This window comes from Panthera pardus, unplaced genomic scaffold (genome assembly GCF_024362965.1).
Source record: "Panthera pardus isolate Hobbes unplaced genomic scaffold, ASM2436296v1 HiC_scaffold_3, whole genome shotgun sequence".
Lineage (NCBI taxonomy): Eukaryota > Metazoa > Chordata > Mammalia > Carnivora > Felidae > Panthera > Panthera pardus.
Genome location: NW_026526876.1, coordinates 19,475,152 through 19,497,385, shown reverse-complemented (window position 1 = coordinate 19,497,385; position 22,234 = coordinate 19,475,152). Strand labels below are relative to the sequence as shown.

Genomic DNA, 22,234 nt, shown 5'->3' with positions numbered 1-22,234 from the left:
TGGAACCTCCCATACTCTTGAGGGTGTTGTCCCGCCCAGCCCCTGCCCACCCCTCACACTCTCGAAGACAGCTGTTCCCAACTTCCTGTAACATGGTGGGAACCGTAACATCAGTGGGTGCTTCTGCATTTGCTCTGGGCCCCGGGGGCACCTCCTCTCGCTACCCTCTTTCCCTGGCTTGCTCCTGGTGGGCCTGGGGGCTCTCAGACTCCCTTTCCTCTGGGACCTTCTCCTGGCTCCCCAAAAGCAGCTTGGGGGCCCCTCCTGGCTGCACCTGTGTGCACGCACCCTCATACCCTTTTCACACCAGACTCTCCCCGCCTGCTTCTTCGCCTGTCTCCCGCCGGCCTGTGCTTCTTCAAGATCAGGGACTGGAACTCAAGAAGGCACCCGGTCAGTTTTTGTTGAATTAATGTATTGCTTAGTATCTCGAGCCATGAGGGCATCTCAGATGCTTCGGGCATCCTGGGGCCCACTTGCTCTCCTCTGGGCTCAGACGCAAAGAGAGAACACATGTGGCATCCCCAGCACCCTGTCTGGCACTCAGGAAGTAGGTGCTCAGTCGACTCTAAACGAGCGAATTCAATAAAAAGAGCAGAAGGATGCAGATGTGACCTTGTTGCTGGCTGGAGGCCCAGCTGTCACCCACGGGGTGCAGGTCTCTGCCCGAGTTGCAGGGGGAGCCTTCTTTGCTCTAAAACTTCTGGACTCCATGAGCAGCTGCCTCGAAGGGGAATCCTTGCCCGGCCTTATGGGAGGAGGGGTGCATGCCCCACAACTGGCGGTGGGTGCTCCCGGAGCCCGTGCATCCTGGGGATCGGGGCGGGGGCCCACCGTGGGGGTCAGGCCTTTGGTCAGGCCTTTAGAAGACGAGTCGACCTCAGCACGTGTGTGCCTGATACAAGGAAGGAAAACCACTTCCCTTTCCCCCTCCGCTTCCCCCACATCACTTCTGAGTGCCCTCCTCCTCACCCCAGGCCAGGCCTCCCTCTGGGATTTTCTCAGCGTCAGGCCCGTGGGTCCCAGCCCTCTCTGCCCTTTCACCTAGAAAGCTTCCCTTTCTTTTTTTTTAATGTTTATTAATTTTGAGAGACAGAGAGAATGTGAGCAAGTGCACATGCCCTCTCACAATCAGCGGAGGGGTGGAGAGAGGAGGGCAGAAGATCCGAGCAGGCTCTGTGCTGACAGCAGAGAGCCCGATGCGGGGCTCAAACTCACGAACTGTGAGATCGTGACCTGAGCCGTAGTCGGATGCTTAACCAACTGAGCCACCCAGGCGCCCCAAGAACCTCCCTTCTGAAAAAGGGGGATATAAGGTTGTGGGAGAACAGGGGCGCCTGGGTGGCTCAGTTCATTAAGTGTCCGACTTTGGCTCAGGTCACGATCTCACAGTTCTTAAGTTCAAGCCCCGCATTGGGCTCTGTGCTGACAGCTCAGAGCCTGGAGCCTGCTTTGGATTCTGTGTCCCCCTCTCTCTCTCCCCCTCCCCTGCTCGCATGTGCTCTTTCTCTCTTTCTCAAAAATAAATAAATAAACATTAAAAAAATTTTTTTTAAAGATTATGGTAGAACATTCAAAAAATAAGCAAAAGCACAAGGAAAGAAATAAACTGTCCATAATAATATAATAAAAAAGAAAACTCCCAGCACCTGGAGAAAACCAAGCATTGACATTTGGGGCATGTCCTTCTCGTGCTTCTCAATGTTTATTTATGCAGATATGATTTCTTACTTATGGCTTGCTTCTACCACAATCCCTCTTACACACACACACACACACACACACACACACACACTGCACACACACACAATGCACACACACACATATTTGCACTTAACCTACCATTATCATTTTCCCTGCTGTGCAATGTTCTAGAAGTCTCTTACTGCAGAGTTTAACGATGTGTGGGGGATTGCACCTTGCTTCGTGGACCCTCTGTCACAGGAGAAAGGCCTTGTGTTCAAAGATGCTGACACTCCCTCCCCATCCCTGCAAGTCTCAGCTCCTGTCCCCACACTGTCCTTGCTGCTCTGCTGCAGCCTGGTGCCTGCCTGTCACACACAGCCTGTCTTCCCCTCCGCCCACTTATGATGAGTTCATTCATTCCCTTGCTCACGCACACAGCACAGCCGTCCGGAGCACCTACTGTGGCACCGGGCCCTGTGCTGGGCTCTGGGGGACACAGTCGTGACCAGGAGAGACTGGGTTCCACCTTCCTGTGCAGCTGGCTCTGGCCGAACTTTCTCACTGCCACAATCCTTCCCCAGCAATGTCCACCCATCTCTTCTCCACCAGCCACCAGGTCACCCATACAGAGAGAGGGTGGCAGGAGCCTGCACGCAGTATTTGGAACAGAATGTGTTTGCTCCTCAGAGCACCCGGTTGGTGTTCCGTTAAGCCAACCGAGAGCCCTCAGCTAGCACTTGCATCCTGTGTGTCTCCTGAATATCGGTGTCTCACCTTTGACTCTGGGGCTCTATGAGGGGTGGGCAATGTCTGTCCCTGGTGCATCTAGTGCGGGGGGCTCTGGGGTTGCCTGGCCGTGCAGCTACACTAAAGGCATTCTGGCTGTGTGCACAATGCCCACTGCCGGCCCGCTCCTGGGTCTCCGGGTTCCAGCGGCCAGGGGTGCACAGAGCTGTGTTCAGAGGCAGGTCTCCTGCAGAGCAACGCTGAAGACGCCACAGGCCAGAGGTTGTGTGCCCTGAACCGTGGTTCCCCGGAGCCACAGGGCCTCCTGTGTATGAGGGACAGACCCCCAAGCCAGGGGAATCAGAGCAGATGACCCCGGTGACTTCTCATGGTTTGATGCAGTACTAAGGTCTCCATAAGGACGGTTCCTTTTTTATTTTTAATTAAAAAATTTTTTTAGGGCTCCTTAAAACACAGATTGCTGAACCCATCCCCAGAAGTTCTGGTTCCACACGTCTAGGGGAGGGCCTGTGGATCTGCGATTTGTTTATTTGGGTAAAAAGCACATATTGTAAAATTTGCCATCTTGGCCATTGTTTTTTTTCATTAATTTTTTTTTAATGTTTGTTTTTGAGAGAGAAAGAGAGAGAGAGAGCAGGGAGGGGCAGAGAGAGAGGGAGACACAGAATCCGAAGCAGGCTCCAGGCTCTGAGTTGTCAACAGAGAGCCCGATGCGGGGCTCAAACTCACGAACTGTGAGATTACGACCCGAGCTGAAGTCGGACGCCGAACCCACTGAGCCACCCAGATGCCCAGCCATCTTAACCATTCTTAAGTTTACAGTTTGGTGATGCTGTGAAAGAAATCTCTGGAACTGTTTCATCCTGTGGATAGGTCCTTGTAAACAGGTGTCCTTCTCCGGTCTACTCCCACTTGAGAGCATTCTTTATGAGTGACTGTTTCGAGACCTAGCTTTGTGTGGCCACTCTCCCCAAGCCTGTGCCTTCCCGCTGGTTCATTTATTCTCTCCTCCACTCATGCATTCATTTTTCATTTCCTTCTTCACCCACTCGCTCTCTCTGCAATTCCTACCCTGAAGTGACAGGTCCTCAGCGTCAAAGTCTCTAGGGAAAGTCCTTCCTCCAACTGGATCATAGGGGATCCTTATCCCTGTTTTGTTCTCGGATTCAGACTCCTAACTCTTCTCTCTTCAGCTGGTGAGAATCCAAAGCCACTCCGGACCCATAGTCAGGTAAGACACAGGCAGAAGGTGTGCCAGGGTGGCTGGCGGAGAGAACAGAGGACATTGGGGGCTTCAACAGTCCCACTGGCCGGTGGAGGTCTGAGTGCATTGTTGATGGATGGAGTTGGGTGCTTGCCCAAGAGCAGGGAGAATGATCTCTGGGACATCTGGTGGTTGGGTCTCTGGATATTTAGCTCTGGTTAATCTGTCCCCACCCCCATCCCCCATAGAAAGTGGAATGATGGAGGGTCCTTCCATGCTGACTTGGGGGGGGGGCATTCAAATACTGCCCAGAGGGGACCAGAGTGGGGGATGGGGGAGGCACGGTGGGGAGACTGGGGCTGGGGCACCCAGAACATTGAGAGAAGGGGTAGATGTCCGCAGGCAGGCAGGAACAGAGGTCCCTCTGAGCTGGACTATGGAGGGGCTCCGTGGACACCCGCCAAATCTCCACACCTTCTGCCCACCCAGAATACTCTGCAGGGTGAGCTCTATTATGCTAATCTGGAGCTTCAGACAAGGACGCTTCAGGGAGAGCCCGTGCAGCCGAGACAGGAAGAGGTAGAATACAGCACTGTGGTGAGTGTGAGGGCCTGGCGGCTGGCAGGAGGAGGGGGAGGGGAGGGCCTGGGCTCTGTGAGAGGCACCGCCCTGGGGGGTGGCAGCAGGCAGAGAGGGAAGGGAGGGGCTGGCTTGGTGACCTTGTGCCCCACCAACACAGGGCCACACAGAACCTAGGTCAAGTGTAGACCTTGCCAGAGCTTGGTGCCATTGTGGCTGGGGGCTGGGGCAGAGACGAAGGGGCTGTTGGGGTGGCCAGTGATGGTCAACAGTCAGTGAAGCGGAGCATTTATTATGCACCTACTATATACCACACACCGATGTTAAAGCCTGTGATTTCCCACTGTTTTGGTACCATTATCTCTTTGGCATCAAGTCTACGTTTCAGGTTTTTAATCAATGACCCCCCTGCAAGCCAACCCTTAGGCACAGTGACTGTAAAGTGAAGCGTGGAAGAGGCTTCTCCAGCAGGGGTCAAGACCCACCCATTAGGGGAAGAGTTCGGGGAGAGGTTGGGGACCCTGTTGTTGGAGAAGATGAAGGGAGAAAAGCGTCAGACATATGGCCCTGGGACTAGCAGCATCCTTGTTTTTCTAACTTGGTGATTAATGATCTCAAAGTCGATCCAGGCACCCCACCCCCCCTGCCCCGTCTCCAGGTCTCATGCCTGGGACTTTGTGCTGTGTTTGAACAGGTGGGGGTGAAGCAAGGGTGGGGCAGGACAGTGGGGAAGCCTGGACCCACCGCCATGGAGCCCCTCAGGGTCCCCTCAGGTGTCCCTTGTCTTCATCCTGAGCTGGGGACCAGTGCTTCCCCTGCCTCTCCCTGAGCCTCCAGTCTCTCTCTCTGCAGAAGAAGGCTTCTCTGGAAGAACTTCACTACTCTTTGGTGGTATTTGACCCCAAGAGTCAGGATTCTAAGGCCAACAGGATTCCCTCCCGGAGGACCCTGGAACAGGAGCCAGAGTACAGCGTGATTAAGAAGACCTAAGCCTGTGTCTCTGGCCCCACCATCTGGAGGTCTCTGTGGGCCACAGGCCCCCTGAACCCTCACCCATGTCCCCCTCAGTCTGCTCCTCTCAGCGGTCACCAGCAAGGCAACTGGGCTCCCCTCAGGCTGTCGCTTTTGTGCCATCAGCCTGGCCGGCTTGATTGGGGAGGAGCAGGACCTGTAGAGAACCCTCCACCCCCCCTACCCAGCTCCTGGCACATCCTTCCTGTTTGTTTCATTCCAGCTGTGTGTGGAGCGCAGAGGCTCAGTCCTGTGTGGCTCCAGGAAAAGATGTGACCCATGTAGGATGGTACCTCTGAATACCTTTATAAATCACAGCTCTGTGAAAGTGTGTGGGATTGCCACGGCATGGGGAGCACTGGCAGAGAGACTGGGAGAAGGCAAAGGCCCTGATGATCGAGTCTCCCTGGTTTCAGAGACAAGGACCCTGAGTGCCCATGGCTCCAGAGCCAGTGGCACATTTCTCTGGACTCTTGGATGACTTTATTTTTAATATTAAGACATATCAATAAAGTGCAAAATCTCTTGAGAGAGGAGAAAAAAGTTATTTAAGCAATGCGTGCTATGTGTCTGCAATTCTCTATTAAAGAAAGCTCCTTCCTTTTGAAGGCTGAATAGTATTCCACTGTAAGTGTATATCGCACTCTGCTTATCTTTTTATCCGCTGATGGACACTTGGTTTGTTTCTGTGTTTTAGCTATTGTGAGTATGTTGTTAGGAACATAGTGTATAAATATCTCTTTGAAACTCGTTTTTTGTTTTGGTTCTTTTTCTTTTTTTCTTTTTGGTTAGTTTAACTGTGAATGTTTTATTTATTTTTGAGAGAGAGGGAGAGAGACAGTGCAAGTGGGGGAGGGGCAGAGAGGGAGGGAGACACAGAATCCGAAGCAGGCTCCAGGCTCCGAGCTGTCCGCACAGAGCCCGACGCAGGGCTCGAACCCACAAACCGCGAGATCATGACCTGAGCTGAAGTCGGACACTTAACTGACTGAGCCACCCAGGTGCCCCTGTTTGTTTTGACAGCAGCGTCCTAATGGTGGTGAGGTGGTATCTCACTGTAATTTTGATTTATGTTTCCCTAGCAATTCGTGATGCTGAGCAACTTGCCACATGCTTGGTGGCCATTTGTATATCTTCTTTGGTGAAATATCTATTCAACTCCTTTACCCATGTTTGAATTGGGTTTTTTGGTAGAATGTTAGTTGTCTATATATTCTGGATATTAATCCCTTATCAGATATATAATTTGCAAATATTTTCTCTCATTCTGTATGTTGCCTTTTTACTCTGTTGGTAGTGTCTTTGATGCACAAAACTTTAAAATTTTCATCATGTCCTATCATGAGTTGAATGCTGAATTGAATGTTGTGAAGCTTTTGACCTGTGTTTCTTTCTAAGAATTTTTTTACAGATTTCGTTCCTGTATTTAGACCTGTGATCCATTTTGAGTTTGTTTTTGTATATGTTTCTAGTTAAAGGGCCAATTTAATTCTTTTCCACGTGGGTATCCTGTTTTTTCCAGCACTGTTGCTTGAAAAGACTGTCCTTTCCCCATTGAATGGCCTTCACTCTCTTGTTGAAAAGCATTTGACCACACATGTGAGGGTTTATTTCTGACTCTTTTTACTCCATTGGTATCTATGCCTGACTTCATGTCAGCATCACTGTCTTTTAATTACTGTGGCTTTGTAGCAAGTTTTGGAGCCAGAAACGTGGGTCCTCCAGATCCTCTTTTTCAAGATTGTTTTGTCTATTCCCTCAAGATCCCACAAGATTCAGTATAAATTGTAGGATGGGTTTTTCTATTTCTGCAAAAAAATGTCATTGGAATTTTGATAGGGATGTATCTTAATGATATCAAGCCTTCCAATCCATGAACATGGGATGTCTTTTCATTTGTGTCTTCTTTAATTTCTTTCAGCAATGTTTTGTAGTTGTCATTGTACAAGCCTTACACCTCTTGGTCAAATTAATTCCTATGTATTTTACTTTTTTTTGTTTGTTTTTTTTCTTCCAAATTTTTATTTAAATTCTAGTTAGTTAGCATATGGTGTAATATTGGTTTCAGGAAGTATTTTACTCCTTTCGATTTTCTTGTCAGTGGAATTGTTTTCATAATTTTCTTTTCAGATTGTTCATTGTTAACGTATAGAAATATGACTTATTTTTTGTGTGTTGGCTTTGTATCTTCCTACATTGTTGAATTCATTTATTAGTTCTAACTTTTTGTTTTTGGTAGAGTCTTTAGGGTTTTCTACATGTAAGATCATATCATCTGCAAACAGAGATAATTTTAATTCTTCCTTTCCTTTTCTTTTTTCTTTTTTTTTTACTTCTTCATTTCCAATTTTGATGCCTTTTATTTATTATTCTTGGCTAATTGCTAAGCTAGAACTTCCAGTGTTATGTTGAATAGAAGAAGCACAGGTAGGCAGCCTTGCCTTGTTTGCAATCTTAGGGGAAAAGCTTTCAGTCTTTCACAGTTGAATATGATGTTCACTGTGGATTTTTCATACATGGCTTTTATCATGTTGAGATAGTTTGCTTCTATTCTTAGTTGAATATTTTGATAATGAGAAGGTGTTGGATTTAGCCAAATGATTTTCCTGCATCCATTGAACTGATCATGTTTTTTTTTCTTTCTTCATTCTGGTAATATGGTGTGTTGCATTGATCAATTTTTATGTTGAACCATCTTTACATTCCAAAAATAAGTCCCACTTGGTCATGGTGCATAACCCTTTTAATATTTTGTTGAATTCAGTTGATAGTATTTTGTTGAGGATTTGGCATCAATGTTCACAGGAATATTGGGCTTTAGTTTTGTTTTCTTGCAGTGTCTTTTCCGGCTTTGCTATCAGGATGATTCTGGCCTCATACAATGAGTCTGGAAATGTTGCTTCTTTTTCTGGTTTTTAGAAGAGTATAGGAGGGATTGGTATTTGTTTTTCTTTAAATGTTTAATAGAATTAATCTGAGAAGCCATCTGGTTCTGGGCTTTTCTCTTCAGAATATATATTTTTAAGTATTTCATTTTCTCTCTGTCTCTGTCTCTCTCTAAGTTTATTTATTTATTTTGAGAGGGGGACAGACATAGGAGAGCAAGAATCCCAAGCAGGCTCCACACTGTCAGCACAGAGCCTGATGTGGGGCTCAAACTCACAAACCTTGAGATCATGACCTGGGCTGAAGTCAGGAGTCAGATGCTTAACCGACTGAGCCACTCAGGTGCTCCTTGTCAGGATATTTTTGATTACTGATTCAGTCTCCTTATTTGTTATTGCTCTGTTCAGTCTTTCTCTTTGTTCATTTTTTTCTTTAAATGTATCTTTATTTTGAGAGAGAGAGAGAGAGAGACAGTGCAAGCAGGGGAGGGCCAGAGAGAGAAGGAGAGAAAGAATCTTAAGGAAGCTCCACACTGTCAGTGCAGAGCCTGACACAGGGCTCGATCCCATGAACTGTGAGATCATGACTTGAGTTGAAGTCAAGAGTCAGACGCTTAACCCACTGAGCCACCCAGGTGCTCCTCCATAGTCTTTATTCTTGATTCAGTCTTGATTCAGTCTAGGAATTTGCCCATTTCACCTAGGTTATCCATTTTGTTGGTGTACGGTTGAACAACTGTAGCAATCTGATGAATCTTTTTGTTCCTGTGAAGTCAGTAGCAATGCTTCAACTTTCACTTCTGATTTTGGTATTTCAGTTTTCTGGGTTTTTTGTTGTTGTTGTTGTTGTTTTGTTTGTTTGTTTGTTTGTTTTTAAGTCCATCTAGGTAAAGTTTTGTCAATTTTGTTGATCTTTTGAAGAAACAAGTTTGGCTTCATTGATTTTTCTCTATTTTTTTTTTTTGTATTCTCTATTTTGTTTATCTACGCTCTAATCTTCATTATTTCCAACCTTCTGGTAGATTTTGTTTATTTTGTTCTATTTTTTTCTTTAGTTGTCTAAGTTGTAAAGTTAGGGTTTTTATTTGAGATCTTTCTCATTTAAAACAATTTTTTTGTAAGTTTACTTATTTATTTTGAGAGAGAGAGGGAGGGAGGGAGAGAGGGAGAGAGGGAGAGGCAGAGAAAGAGGGAGACAGAGTATCCCAAGCAGGCTTCACGTTTTCAGGGCAAAGCCCGATGCAGGGCTTGGACCCACAACTGTGAGATCACTACCTGAGCTGAAATCAAGAGTCGGAAGCCCAACCGACTGAGCCACCCAGGCGCTCCAGAGATCTTCCAGAGATCTTTCTCATTTTTTAACATAAGCCCTTCCAGCTATAAGTCCCCACCTTAGCACTGCTTTTGCTACATTCCACATTTGGTGTGTTGTGTTTTTATTGTCATTCAGCTTTGAGTATTTTGTAATTCCTCCTTTGATCCACTGGTTGTGTGAGACTGTTTAGTTTCCCACAAATTTGTGAATTTTCTAGTTTTACTTCTGTTATTGATTTCTAGCTTTACCCTGTTGTGGTTAGAGAAAATACTTCATATGATATCTATTTTTTTTTTAATCTATCAAGATTTAGGGGCACCTGGATGGCTCAGTCGGTTGAGCATCTGACTTCAACTTTGTGAGTTCGAGCCCTGCGTCAGGCTCTGTGCTGATGGCTCGGAGCCTGGAGCCAGCTTGGGATTCTCTCTCTCCCTTTCTCTCTGACCCTCCCCTGCTCATGCTCTCTCTCTCAAAATAAATAAATAAATATTAAAAAAAAAAAAAGAAAGTCTGAATCTTGCATCCAGGGCTCCTGGATTCTTAGTGTTTTAAAACCCTCTATTTTGAAATAATTTCAAAAAACATGTGAAAGCAGTACCCAAAAGTCCTAATATCCTTTACCCAGATTCACTTATTTTTTGAAAACATTTTGCCACATTTGGTTTCTCAATATGTTAATATCTGTACATATTTTTTTCTAGAATCTTCAGTGAGTAGGCTGCTTACATGGCTTCCATTGGAGTAAGCCTGGGACACCCAGGTTCTGTCCTGCTGTGTGTCCAGGGGTGCTGGATGGCGCCCTCTCCCCATGGTGCCCGGCCCTTGTTCTGCAGTTCAGATTCCCCTCCACAGACTGCCAGCCTGATAAACATTTGCAGGATGAAAAACATTAGGTTAAGTATCCATATATTCATAGCTGGTCCAAGGAGGTGGAAGGTATTTCTACATTAGCCCGAGTCTTTTCGAAAGATGACCCGGGCTTAGAAAATGATTTCAAGACTATGTTTGTTTGTTTTTAAACCTTACAGCCCAACAAGTCGGCTGTTTGGGTGAACCCCTTAGTGCAGCTGGCCTTGGAGCTAGACAGAGGGATTGGACAGCTGTATGTCTCCACCTTGTGGCTGCGTCTGGAATCACACATCTTGGATTCCAAGCGGGGCGTGTTTGCTCCAGCTGGTAGGCCGATGTGGAGGGAATTCTGGGTTTTCCAGGTCAGTGCGGCTGAGCAGGGGAAGGGCCTGAAACAGGGTAAGGACAGGAAGACTCCTGCTTGCTTTGCAGTTCCCCTAACCATCCACCCCGTGGATGTCATTGTGCTGAAAATTCCATTCCTCCCCAAACTTGAGCTCCCTTATTTAGCACCCAATTGCCTCTTCTCAATTCCTGAATTCTTCCCACCCTGACCTCAGCATGTCAGAGGGAAGGGCAGTCGCCCCACCTGTAGCCGGTGTGGCGGATTTGGGGTCAGACAGAACAGGTGTTAAATCCAACATCTGCCCTTACCAGCTCCACATTCTGGGGTTGGCATTCAAGGCCACCCCAGTCTGTTGGCTCAGCCATAACCAAGGATGGCCTAGTTCTCCTCTGGTGCTTTTCTCCCTCGCCAGGCTGGTCAGAAGCAAGCTCTTTATAAAGGCTCTCGCCACTCCCCCACACCCCCACCCCAATCCTCTGTGCTGTTTTTTGCCTCTGAGACTCTTTCCAGACACCCCCTCCTGGATTCTCACTGCTGAGACTTCTTTGTTGCCATTCCTTCGATTTATGGCTTGCTAGTCCTCAGCAACTTTCAACTTGACCCTTTGGACTCCCCTTTGCCTTACATGCAAATCTGAGCCACCTGGGGCAAATGAACCACAACACATCCTAACACCCAGGCCAAGGGCAAATCCTGGGCTCCATGTGTCTGGGAAGGAAAGCGGAAAAGGAATACTTTCAGGATTGTTGACAGAGTCTGTGATGCACCAAGCAGAGGCCTTGAACCTAAACCTGCTCTCCAGATGTGTGAATTCCTCCCTTCTTCTCCCTCTTTCTCTTTTTCCTTCCTTCCTTCCTTCCTTCCTTCCTTCCTTCCTTCCTTCCTTCATCTTTATAGTAATTGTTAAGTAAGTCTATAAGGCCCATGTGACACCTGCATGAGTGGGGGAGGGGCAGAGAGAGAGAGAGTGAGACAGAGAATGCAAAGCAGGCTGTCAGCACAAAGCCCCATCTGGGAACTGAAACCCAGGAGCCGTGAGATCATGACCTGAGCTTTAGTGATGCTTAACTGACTGAGCCACCCAGGCGCCCCGACCTTGTGACATTTCTTTTAATAAATTATAAGAGGGAGCCTAACTCATCCCTCTCCACCAATAGAGCCCAGCAGAGCACATTGGTTGTTTGCAGAGTGACAGTGTGACGGGGTCAACCTCAGCTGCCTTATGCAAGTTGCAACAGCCAGTGTCTTATGGTAACATATTAGAACAAATCATACGGATGGTGGCCAGGTTCCAGCCAGACACGTAGCTATTTAATGAGTATGCTTTAGCATATCCCATTGCTACTGAGAATGCTACTTAAAAAAATTATTTAAACAAACTTTTGCCAATTTGAGAGAAATGAGATTGCATTGCTTTTCTTTTTTTTTTTTAATGTTTATTTATTTTTGAGAGAAAGAGAGAGAGGGGAAGGGGCAGAGAGAGAAGGAGACACAGAATCTGAAGCAGGCTCCAAGCTCTGAACTGTCTGCAAAGAGCCCCCTGTGGGGCTTGAGCTCATGAACTGTGAGATCATGACCTAAGCTGAAGTCAGACGCTTAACCGACTGAGCCACCCAGGTGCCTCTTGAGATCTCATTGCTTTTAATTAAAATATCATTAATTCAGAAAAGACCGTATAATTTTATACTCAGATAATGTCTCTGAACATAAAAATACAGAAGGAAAGGAAAAAGAAAGGTGAAGTAAAAGAAAAAAGTCCATAGAGTGCTCAGAAAATTCTAACACTGCAAGAAAGTATATAATGAAAAGTCCTCTTTGTCCTTCCCAGGCTCCAGTATACTAATCTTCCATGAAAGTAACCCTTGTTTTCTATTTATTACATAGCCTTCAGTAAATTTATTATTATGTTAAAAGTATTTCTTTCTGAAAAGATCACTATTTTCACTGTATATATGTGGGTGACCTTTCCACACTAGCATGTATAAATCTACCTCATTCTGTTTTTTTTTTTAACTTTAAAAAATTTTTTAAATTTATTTTTGAAGGAGAGAGAGAGAGAGACAGAGCATGAGCTGGGGAGGAGTAGAGAGAGAGGGAGACACGGAATTCGAAGTAGTCTCTAGGCTCTGAGCTGTCAGCACAGAGCCTGACTTGGGGCTCGAACTCACAAACTGTGAGATCATGACCTGAGCCGAAGTCAGACGCTCAACCACTGAGCCACACAAGTGCCCCTCATTCTTTTTTGTTTTTAATTTTTATTTGTTTGTTTTTTGAGAGAGAGCAAGCATGGGAGAGGCAGAAAGAAAGAAAGAAAGAAAGAAAGAAAGAAAGAAAGAAAAAGAAAGAAAGAAAGAAAGAAAGAAAGAAAGAAAGAAAGAAAGAAAATCCCAAGCAGGCTCAAGAAAGAACGAGAGAGAGAATCCCAAGCAGGCTCTACACTGTCAGCACAGAGCCTGACTCGGGCCTTGATCTCATGAACCGTGAGATCATGACCTGAGCTGAAATCAGGAGTTGGAAAACTTAACCAAATGAGCCACCCAGGTGCCCCTACCTCATTCTTTTATATATGGTTGCATTGTTTTCATTCATTTAATAAATATTTATTGAACACCTATTATGTGCAGGGGTGGAGGGCATCCTGTATTTCGCACCAGAGAGAAAGCAGTGAAGAAGGTACATGGTGTCCTTTCCTTCTCTACCTTGTTCCCTAGTAGGGGGTGGACAGATAATAAAAATCACAGCCCAGTCAATCATTGGAGAGGCCTGGCCAGGTGTCTGGAAACAGGTATCCTGTCCTGGCTCAGACTGATGAGAAGTCTGGCTGGAAGGGATGGAGGGGGTCAGACGTCACCCATTCCACAGATGTGAAAACTGAGGTCTGGGGAAGTGAAGGGGCGCACCCTAGTCTACACTGTACGGAGCCTGGATTCAGGACCAGGCTCCAAATAGGCCTGAGTCACCTTCTTCAAGCTGACTTCCTTCACCAGCCAAGTGGGTTTGAGACTAGCCTTACCCACTAGCTACAGCTGCAGGAGGGACAGTGGGATGGGCATTGATTGAGGCGTGCCAGCTGTCAACGCTGTGCGTGTACTCACATTACCCAATGTTAGTGGCGACCTGTGATGTCACTTCCCCTCCCTCCCCTGACCACCTGTCCATGGATTCTTTCTGAATCCTTCTTGTAGGCGCTTCTCCTTCCTTGTGAATTTCAGGCACAGCACAGCCATTTAACATGCAGGGGGGTCACAGCGGTGGGAGGAAAGGAGAAGGTGTGTGAGTAGCATGAGGGCTTGGTGTCCTTAACAGTCTTTTCCAGAAACATCACTCTGGTGAATTTGCCCGAGTCTGGTCCTCAGGCTTGCAAATCTAGAACCCAGACTCCATCCAGGCAAGTGGAAAGGCTCAGCTTTATGATACTCAACCCAAGGGACTTATCTGGGGAACATTCCTTCCCAGGGATCTGAATGCCTTCATGCCCTTCCCCATTTTTCTGATGTCAGCTCACTGGCAGGTCGCCTGAGTGGGCAGAAGGTAGGTCGGGAACATGGGTGAGAGCAGGTGTCCCTGCACTGGGGGCTCCCCTTCCACAGCCAGGCTGGTTTCCAATGGCCCCCTTGGTCTCTCCCTTCCTCTGGGTCCCATCACCAGATAACCTACTATTGGCTTCCCATTTTTGTCTAGATTAGAGTCTCTCAAACTTGGCACTATTCAATGTTGTTGAGTGATTGCTTTTGAAGATCCAGTTCACATTCTATAAATTCACCCTTTGAAAGTATACAAATCAGTGGTTCTCAGCATACATACAAAGTTGTACAACCACTACCACTATCTAATTTCAGAACATTTTTTTATTCCCAAACAACAAACAAACAAACTCTGTACCCATGAACCCCACTTTTCCTTCCCTCATCCCTGGCAGCCACTAATTTACCTTCTGTCTTTATAGACTGACCTGTTCTGGACACTGCATACAAATGGAGTATGTCCCCTAGGGGGCAAAATTGTCCCTGGTTGACAGCCTCTGGTTTAGAGGGTTGGTTTGGCTTATCAAGGTTAAGTCAAATCATGACACTCATCCGTCGGTCCTGGAAAACATTCTATGTGTCTTTCTAAACTTCCTCTCTCAGTCTCCCCAGCGCTGAGATATAATTTAAATTACCTTGCCCTTCTCACCAGGAAACAGACTTTTTTTTTAATGTTTATTTTTGAGAGCGAGCATGAGTGGGAGAGGAGCAGAGAGGGGAACAGAGTGTCTGAAGTGGGGTCTGTACTAACAGCAGACAGCCTGGTGTGGGGCTCGAACTTATGAATGGGGAGATCATGACCTGAGCCAAAGTCAGACACTTAACTGACTGAGTCACCCAGGTGCCCCCCAAAACCAGACTCTTAATTATAGAGAAGGAACTGGTGGGTACCAGAGGGGAGGTGGGTGGTGAGTGGGTGGAACAGGCAATGGGGATTAAGGAGCTCACTTGCGATGAGCACCGGGTGATGTAAGAAAGTGGTGAATCACGTGAAACTAATACGACACTGAATGTTAACTAACTGGAATTTATTTATTTATTTAAAAAAAATTTTTTTTTTACATTTATTTATTTTTGAGAAACAGAGTGAGACAAAGCATGAGCAGGGGAGGGGCAGAGAGAGAAGGAGACACAGACTCCAAAGCAGGCTCCAGGCTCTGAGCTGTCAGCACAGAGTCCGACGCGGGGCTCGAACCCACGAACCGCGAGATCATGACCTGAGCTGAAGTCGGACGCTCAACCGACTGAGCCACCCAGGCACCCCAACGAACTGGAATTTAAATAAAAATCTTAATAAATCACCTCGTCCTTCTCAGAGTCAGACCGCCCTCGTACAAACAGGCACCCCATTTTCTGTCATTTCCCCATTCCCTTATCCTTATTTAGCATCTATTTACTAACTGTTTTAGGTACCAGGGGCTGCCCGCACCCAGGGAATGTGGAAGTAACTGAAACAAACAAAGTTCCTGATTCATAGCTTTCCTCTTCCTCCTTCCACTCATTGCTACCAATAACAAACATTTGTTGGTGCCTGATGTGCAGAAAGAGGAATCAGGAGTTCTAGAAATTTAAGATGAAAAGTCTGTCAGAAGCCATCACATCTATGCCCTCACTGTACATGGGACATTGGGAGGAAAGGAGGAGGGAGATCAAGGAGACAGTCACATCAGCACAAGGACCAGGATCCACATGTCCTGACCTCACTATAGCGCTCTTTGGCTCCCATTACCCAGGACTGGGGGTGTCTGTCTTGATATGATCACCCCCGCCCCAGGCTTTCTCGGGGTGCTTGATGAACTCAGCCTTATTAACTGATGTGCAATCCAAGGCAGAGTTATTTGTTCCTTTTTAAAAAATTATTATTTTAAAAATTAGTGTTTAAAAATTATTATTCTTTTTGAGTCTAATGGCATTCAAGAAAGAGATTTACCCAGAGAGGAAAAACTAGAAAATTTGTACAGTACCCATCCTGATTTTATTCTCAGATCATCATCTTTTTAGTGGGATGAACTCTGACCCAAACCTGTCCCTCTAGCCTCATGTCCCCTCCTCCTGCCATCAAGAAGCACCCCCTTCCCCGGATAATTCCCCGAGAAGTGCTGGGGAAGGCTCAGAATCCTTCCTCTCCAGTTCCTGCTTCTCCTGATGTATAAAAGGCAGCAAATCCCAACCTCATGGGGACCTTACCCCCAGCAATGTCCAGTAGAACTCTAATGGGAGCCACATGTGTAATTTTAAATTTCCTAGGAGCCACGTTAAAAAAAAACTTTTTAAAAAGGTGAAATTAATTTCAGTAGTACATTTGATTTAACCTAGTACACTCAAAATATTATCATTTGATGATATGGAGATACTAAAAATTGGTTTTTCATAATAAATCTTCAACACCAGGTGTGTATTTGATGCTTACGGTGCATCTCAGTGCCCACCGGCCACACCGTCACATGCTCAGTAGCCACATGCGGCTTGGGGCTATCATATTGGTCTGGTTGCTAATTACCCAGCTCCCAGCCCAGATCCCTTTCCATCTACCTTCTCCTTCCACCCCTCCAGCTGCGTCTTAATTTCATGTATTAAAAAAGGTAACGGTGCCAGAAATGTACAGAGCTGGGTCGAGTTTTGGAAACGTGGCCATGAGCTTTGTCTTGGTGACTTAAGAAGGAGAATGCATCGGACGTTCTACGTGTGGCAAGCTTCTTTATTGCACTACCACTTCTGCCTGTGGCCAGCCACCCTTCCTCTCCAAGGCTGTCATTGTCTCTCTTTGTGCCCTAAATAAAAGTCTCTAAGACGACCATTCTGCCCCCGTTTCCTGTTTGAAAATTAGGTTCTGGTTAGCGAGGGATTTTTTTCCCCTTCCCATATTTGCTTTATCAGGATCGGTTTCACTGGTGTTCATCTTATCTTTGGAACATGATATCAAATGGTGGGTGGTGGAGACCCATATGATTCTGCGGTAGCCTCTGTGTTACCAACATGGGCAGGGACTGTCAGTTCTTTATTATCCTGGTAATATAATCTATGTTTGTTTGTTTTTTCCCAAGGTTGGTTGGAGCGGGGAGCAAATCACAGCACACCAAGGGCTCACAGCAGGTGCACATCACCAAATGAGACATCGGAAGACACATCCAAAAGTCCTCCACTTCCTGCATAAACTTGAGGGCCAGATGTCAGATGACATCTTGTGCCGTCTCTGGCTGCTCTGTCTGAAGGGATAATCACCAGTAGATGAGCAGGGATGTCACTGAGGCTCAATTAGGTATCTCTGACAAAGGATCAGACTAAACTCTACCACCATATACTGGGGACCTCCTAACTGGGGACTCTGGTCTGTGCCTCGTAGAATTTCGGATTCTTCCTGCTCCCAGGCCCACACCAGCAATGCCCCATCTTTCTTCTGCTGATGTCAGGTGAGGATGCCCTGAGGACATATCCTTCCTGGGAACATGGAGGAGAGCTGAGCTAGCTTAAAGGGCCTTAGCACTGAAAGGGCAGTTGTTCCCTCAGAAATCTGGAAAAATTTCAGAGAGAAATTAGCAGCTGAATAAAGTATTAATAGTTGTTGTTACCAGGGCCACAATCACCTGGGTTTATCCTTAAAAGTGGGAAAGAGAGGGGGCACCTGGGTGGCTCAGGTGGTTAAGCATCCGACTTTGGCTCAGGTCATGATCTTGTGGCCCCCGAGTTCAAGCTCCACATCGGGCTCTGTGCTGACAGCTCAGAACCTGGAGCTTGCTTTGGATTCTGTGTTCCCTCTCTCTCTGCCTCTCCCCCACTCATGCTCTGTCTCGCTCTGTCTCTCAAAAATAAATAAATGTTTAAAAAAAAAATCAGGAGAGGATGGCTAAGGCAAGACTTGAGCTGTGAGAAGCTTGTGCCCTCGAGGAGCCTTCTGTTTGCAAAAAAGGGGAGTTGCTATTGCCCAGGGGGAAACTGATTTGGGAAACCCAGGAGAGGAGGAAAGAGTCACATTCCCAAAGCTCAGCTCACAGAGAGCCCGAGGCCTTGAGAAGTGGGTGTGAGAGCAGGGAGTTTGTCTTGTTTACATAAACCAAGGCACAGGGATCCAAGAAGATACCAGACAGGCCAGAGAATAGAGTGGGTTCTAGGAAGGTTTCTGTGGCAGACATCTGGATGGCCTCCTACACAACTTCTGTTCCCCCAAGATGGAGCCACCATCTTGTCTGGCTGTCCCCCCCCTTCCCCATGTGAATGAGTGATCGGTTCAAGGTGTCACCTTTGTCTCAACCGGCCAATGAGATGTCATGGGAGAGCTGGTGGTCAGGGCTCCTGGAAGGTTTCTCAGAGCGGTCACCCGATTTTCTTTCCCAGAAGCCCTGAGTCTGGGTGTGATCACTGTTTACTTCACACTCTCTGGGGGAGAACCAGCCACACGATGAAGGCAATGCTGAGACCATGATGCAAAGAGTAGGAAGCAACTTGCATCAGCCAACTCCAAGGGCATCCCCAAAGGCCACACAAAGCAACTAAAACTCCAAAATGAATAGTTACCAGTGAAACCAGAGAGGAAGCTTGTGGCTACTCCCGCCAAGTGCTCTTACAGAGAGGTCAGTGTTCTGGAATGAACTCAGAGTCTGGGGCACAGTAGACTCAGGCCACTGAAAGGGAGGGGCTGTACTTAAGACACCATTTAAGACCAGAATCCCTAAAGGGTCTGCGTCCTCAGGAAAATAGTAGATTAGGAATTACCTGCTTGTGAACAAAGGGAAATGATTCAAACAGTAATAGTAATAATAATTAATAATAACTATAACCTGCTTTTATTGCAGCTTCAAGGAGAAAACGGTATGAACAATCATGATAATATGAATAGCATCCTTTGAGAATTGCAAGCATGAGGCTGGGATTCAAATTTACCCTTCCCACACGTAGGGAAACCCAAAGCAGGAAAACTTAAATTAAAATGATACCCAGCAGAAGCAAACATAAATACTTCCCGGAGGGAAGCCATCCTCAATCCACATTTGGCCACATTAAATTTAGCCAAATGCAAGCTCCCACTATAATATTATTGAGTACAGAAGGAAACAAGCCACCATAAAAGTCAGTAGAACCAACTATAGGTTTAATTCTCTGGAGACTTCTGTTGTTGAGATGATCTGATGAAGAATATAAAGTCTGTTGGATGGGCTTAACAAAAGAAAACATTAAAGGGACGCCTGGGTGGTTCAGTCGGTTGAGCGTCCAACTTCAGTTCAGGTCATGATCTCACGGTCTGTGAGTTTGAGCCCCGCGTCGGCTCTGTGCTGACAGCTCAGAGCCTGGAGCCTGCTTCAGATTTTCTGTCTCCTTCTCTCTCTGCCTCTCCCCTGCTTGTCTTCTGTCTCTCAAAAATGAATAAATGTCAAAAAAAATTTTTTTTAAAAACATACTGGGGGCGCCTGGGTGGGTCATTCGGTTAGGCATCCAACTTTGGCTCAGGTCATGATCTCAGGGCTTGTGGGTTCGAGCCCCATGTGGAGCTCTGTGCTGACAGTTCAGAGCCTGGAGCCTGCTTCGGATTCTGTGTCCCTCTCACTCAGTCCCTCACCTGCTCATGCCCTGTCTGTCTCTCTCTAAGAATAAGTAAAACATTAAAAAATAAATAAATTAATTAATTTTAAAAAAAAAACCCATAACGATCATGCTGAACAGCAGATTTGTGACCGAAGGGGACATTGTGATCTGGACAGGTCCCCCAGAAGGCAGGCAGAGACCAGCAGATGACACACAAGTGAGGCTATGAGGTACAGAAGCCAGAACGGAAGATCTACTATGCGCCTGCTCCAGTGGTTCTCCACCAGGAGGATTTTGCCCTCAGAGAACATTTGACAATGATGTTGGGAGGCAATTTTTTTTAATGCTTATTTCTTTTTGAGAGAGGGAGAGAGAGAATATGAGCAGGGAGGGGCAGAGAGAAGAAGACAGAGAACCCCAAGCAGGCTCCTCATGGCAGCGCAGATCCTGATGGAGGGCTTGAAATCACGGACTTCGAGATCATGACCTGAGCTGAGATCAAGAGTTGGACACTTAACCAACTGAGCCACCCAGGTGCTTCCATTTGAGAACTTTTTTTAAAAAGCTTCATTGACGTGTAATTTATAGTAAAATGAAAATCCATAGCTGTAAGTACACAGTTGGACAAGTTTTAGTAAATGGATATAACTGTGAAACTACTACCACGCTCATAAGGTGGAAATCTTCCATCACTCTGGAAAGTTCCCTCGTGCCCTTTTGCAGTCAGTCCACACCCCACCTTCAGTCTCTGGCAACCACTGAGCTGCTTTAAAAAATTATAGATTTTTGTGTCTTTTTTTATGTGGGATTCACCTAAAATGTGAATTTTATTTTATTTCTTTATTCTTTAATTAGTTAATTATTTAATTTACACCCAAGTTAGTTAGCATATAGTGCATCAATGATTTCAGGAGTAGATTCCTTAATATCCCTTACGCATTTAGCCCATCCCCCCTCCCAAAACTCCTCCAGCAACCCTCTGTTTGGTCTCTATATTTAAGAGTCTCTTCTGTTTTGTTCCCCTCCCTGTTTTTATATTATTTTTGCTTCCCTTCCCTTATGTTCATCTGTCTTGTATCTTAAATTCTTCATATGAGTGAAGTCATATATTTGTCTTTCACTGACTGACTAATTTCACTTAGCATAATACCCTCCAGTTCCATCCACATAGTTGTAAATGGCAAGATTTCATTTTGATTGCTGAGTAATACTCCATTGTGTGTGTATATATATATATATATATATATATATATACCACATCTTCTTTATTCATTCATCCATTGATGGACATTTGGGCTCTTTCTGTTCTTTGACTATTGTTGATAGTGCTGCTATAAACATGGGGGTGCATGTGTCCCTTTGAAACAGCACACCTGTATCCCGTGGATAAATGCCTAATAGTGCAATTGCTGGGTCGTAGGGTAGTTCTATTTTTAGTTTTTTGAGGAACCTCCATACTGCTTTCCAGAGTGGCTATACCAGTTTGCATTCCCACCAGCAGGGCAAAAGAGATCCTCTTTCTCCACATCCTTGCCAACGTCCGTTGTTGCCTGAGTTGTTAATGTTAGCCATTCTGACAGGTGTGAGGTGGTATCTCATTGTGGTTTTGATTTGTATTTCCCTGATGATGAGTGATGTTGAGCATTGTTTCATGTGTCGGTTGGCCATCTGGATGTCTTCTTTGGAGAAGTGTCTATTCGTGTCTTTTGCCCCTTTCTTCACTGGATTATTTGGTTTTTGGGTGTTGAGTTTGATAAGTTCTTTATAGATTTTGGAGACTAACCTTTTATCTGATATGTCATTTGCAAATATCATCTCACATTCTGTTGGTTGCCTTTTAGTTTTGCTGATTGTTTCCTTCGCTGTGCAGAAGAGTTTTATTTTGATGAGGTTCCAATAGTTCAGTTTTGCTTTTGTTTCCCTTGACTCTGGAGACGTGTTGAATAAGAAGTTGCTGTGGCTGAGGTCAAAGAGGTTTTTGCCTGCTTTCTCCTCTAGGATTTTGATGGCTTCCTGTCTTACATTAGGTCTTTCATCCATTTTGAGTTAATTTTGTGGACGGTATAAGAAAGTGGCCCAGGTTCATTTTTCTGCATGTTGCCATCCAGTTTTCCCAGCACCATTTGCTGAAGAGACTGTCTTCATTCCATTGGATATCCTTTCCTGTTTTGTCAAAGATCAGTTGGCCATACATTTGTGGGTCAATTTCTGGGTTCTGTAATCTGTTCCATTGATCTGAGTGTCTGTTTTTGTGCCAGTACCATACTGTCTTGATGATTACAGCTTTGTAATACAGCTTGAAGTCCGGGATTGCGATGCCTCCTGCTTTGGTTTTCTTTTTCAAGATGGCTTTGGTTATGCGGGGTCTTTTCTTGTTCTGAATTTTATTTTTTTAAATGTTTATTTATTCATTTTGAGAGATAGAGAGCACAAGCAGGGGAGGGACAGAGAGAGAGGGAGAGAGAGAATCCCAAGCAGGTTCCATGCTGTCAGCACAGAGCCCAATGTGGGGCTCAATTCCACAAACATTGAGATCATAATTTGAGCTGAAATCAAGAGTCAGATGCCTAA

General features: G+C 45.9%; 1 protein-coding gene across 8 annotated transcripts in view; it reads left to right on the top strand.

Moving 5' to 3' along the window:
* Positions 1 to 17,714, top strand: part of CD300A (CD300a molecule) — a 35,997-nt gene extending 18,283 nt beyond the window's left edge. For 4 of the 8 annotated variants that reach the window (XM_053893396.1, XM_053893392.1, XM_053893390.1 and 1 more), the window contains 3 exons: positions 3,627 to 3,664; positions 4,127 to 4,234; positions 5,451 to 5,977. In XM_053893396.1, coding sequence (XP_053749371.1) covers positions 3,627 to 3,664; positions 4,127 to 4,234; positions 5,451 to 5,708 — 404 coding nt within the window. In that variant the 3' untranslated portion in view covers positions 5,709 to 5,977. Of the gene's footprint in view, positions 1 to 3,626; positions 3,665 to 4,126; positions 4,235 to 4,604; positions 4,818 to 5,068; positions 5,978 to 17,190 lie in introns of those variants that run through there. The other 4 variants (XR_008418908.1, XM_053893395.1, XM_053893393.1 and 1 more) reach the window with 4 other exon arrangements.
* The last annotated feature ends 4,520 nt before the right edge of the window (positions 17,715 to 22,234 follow it).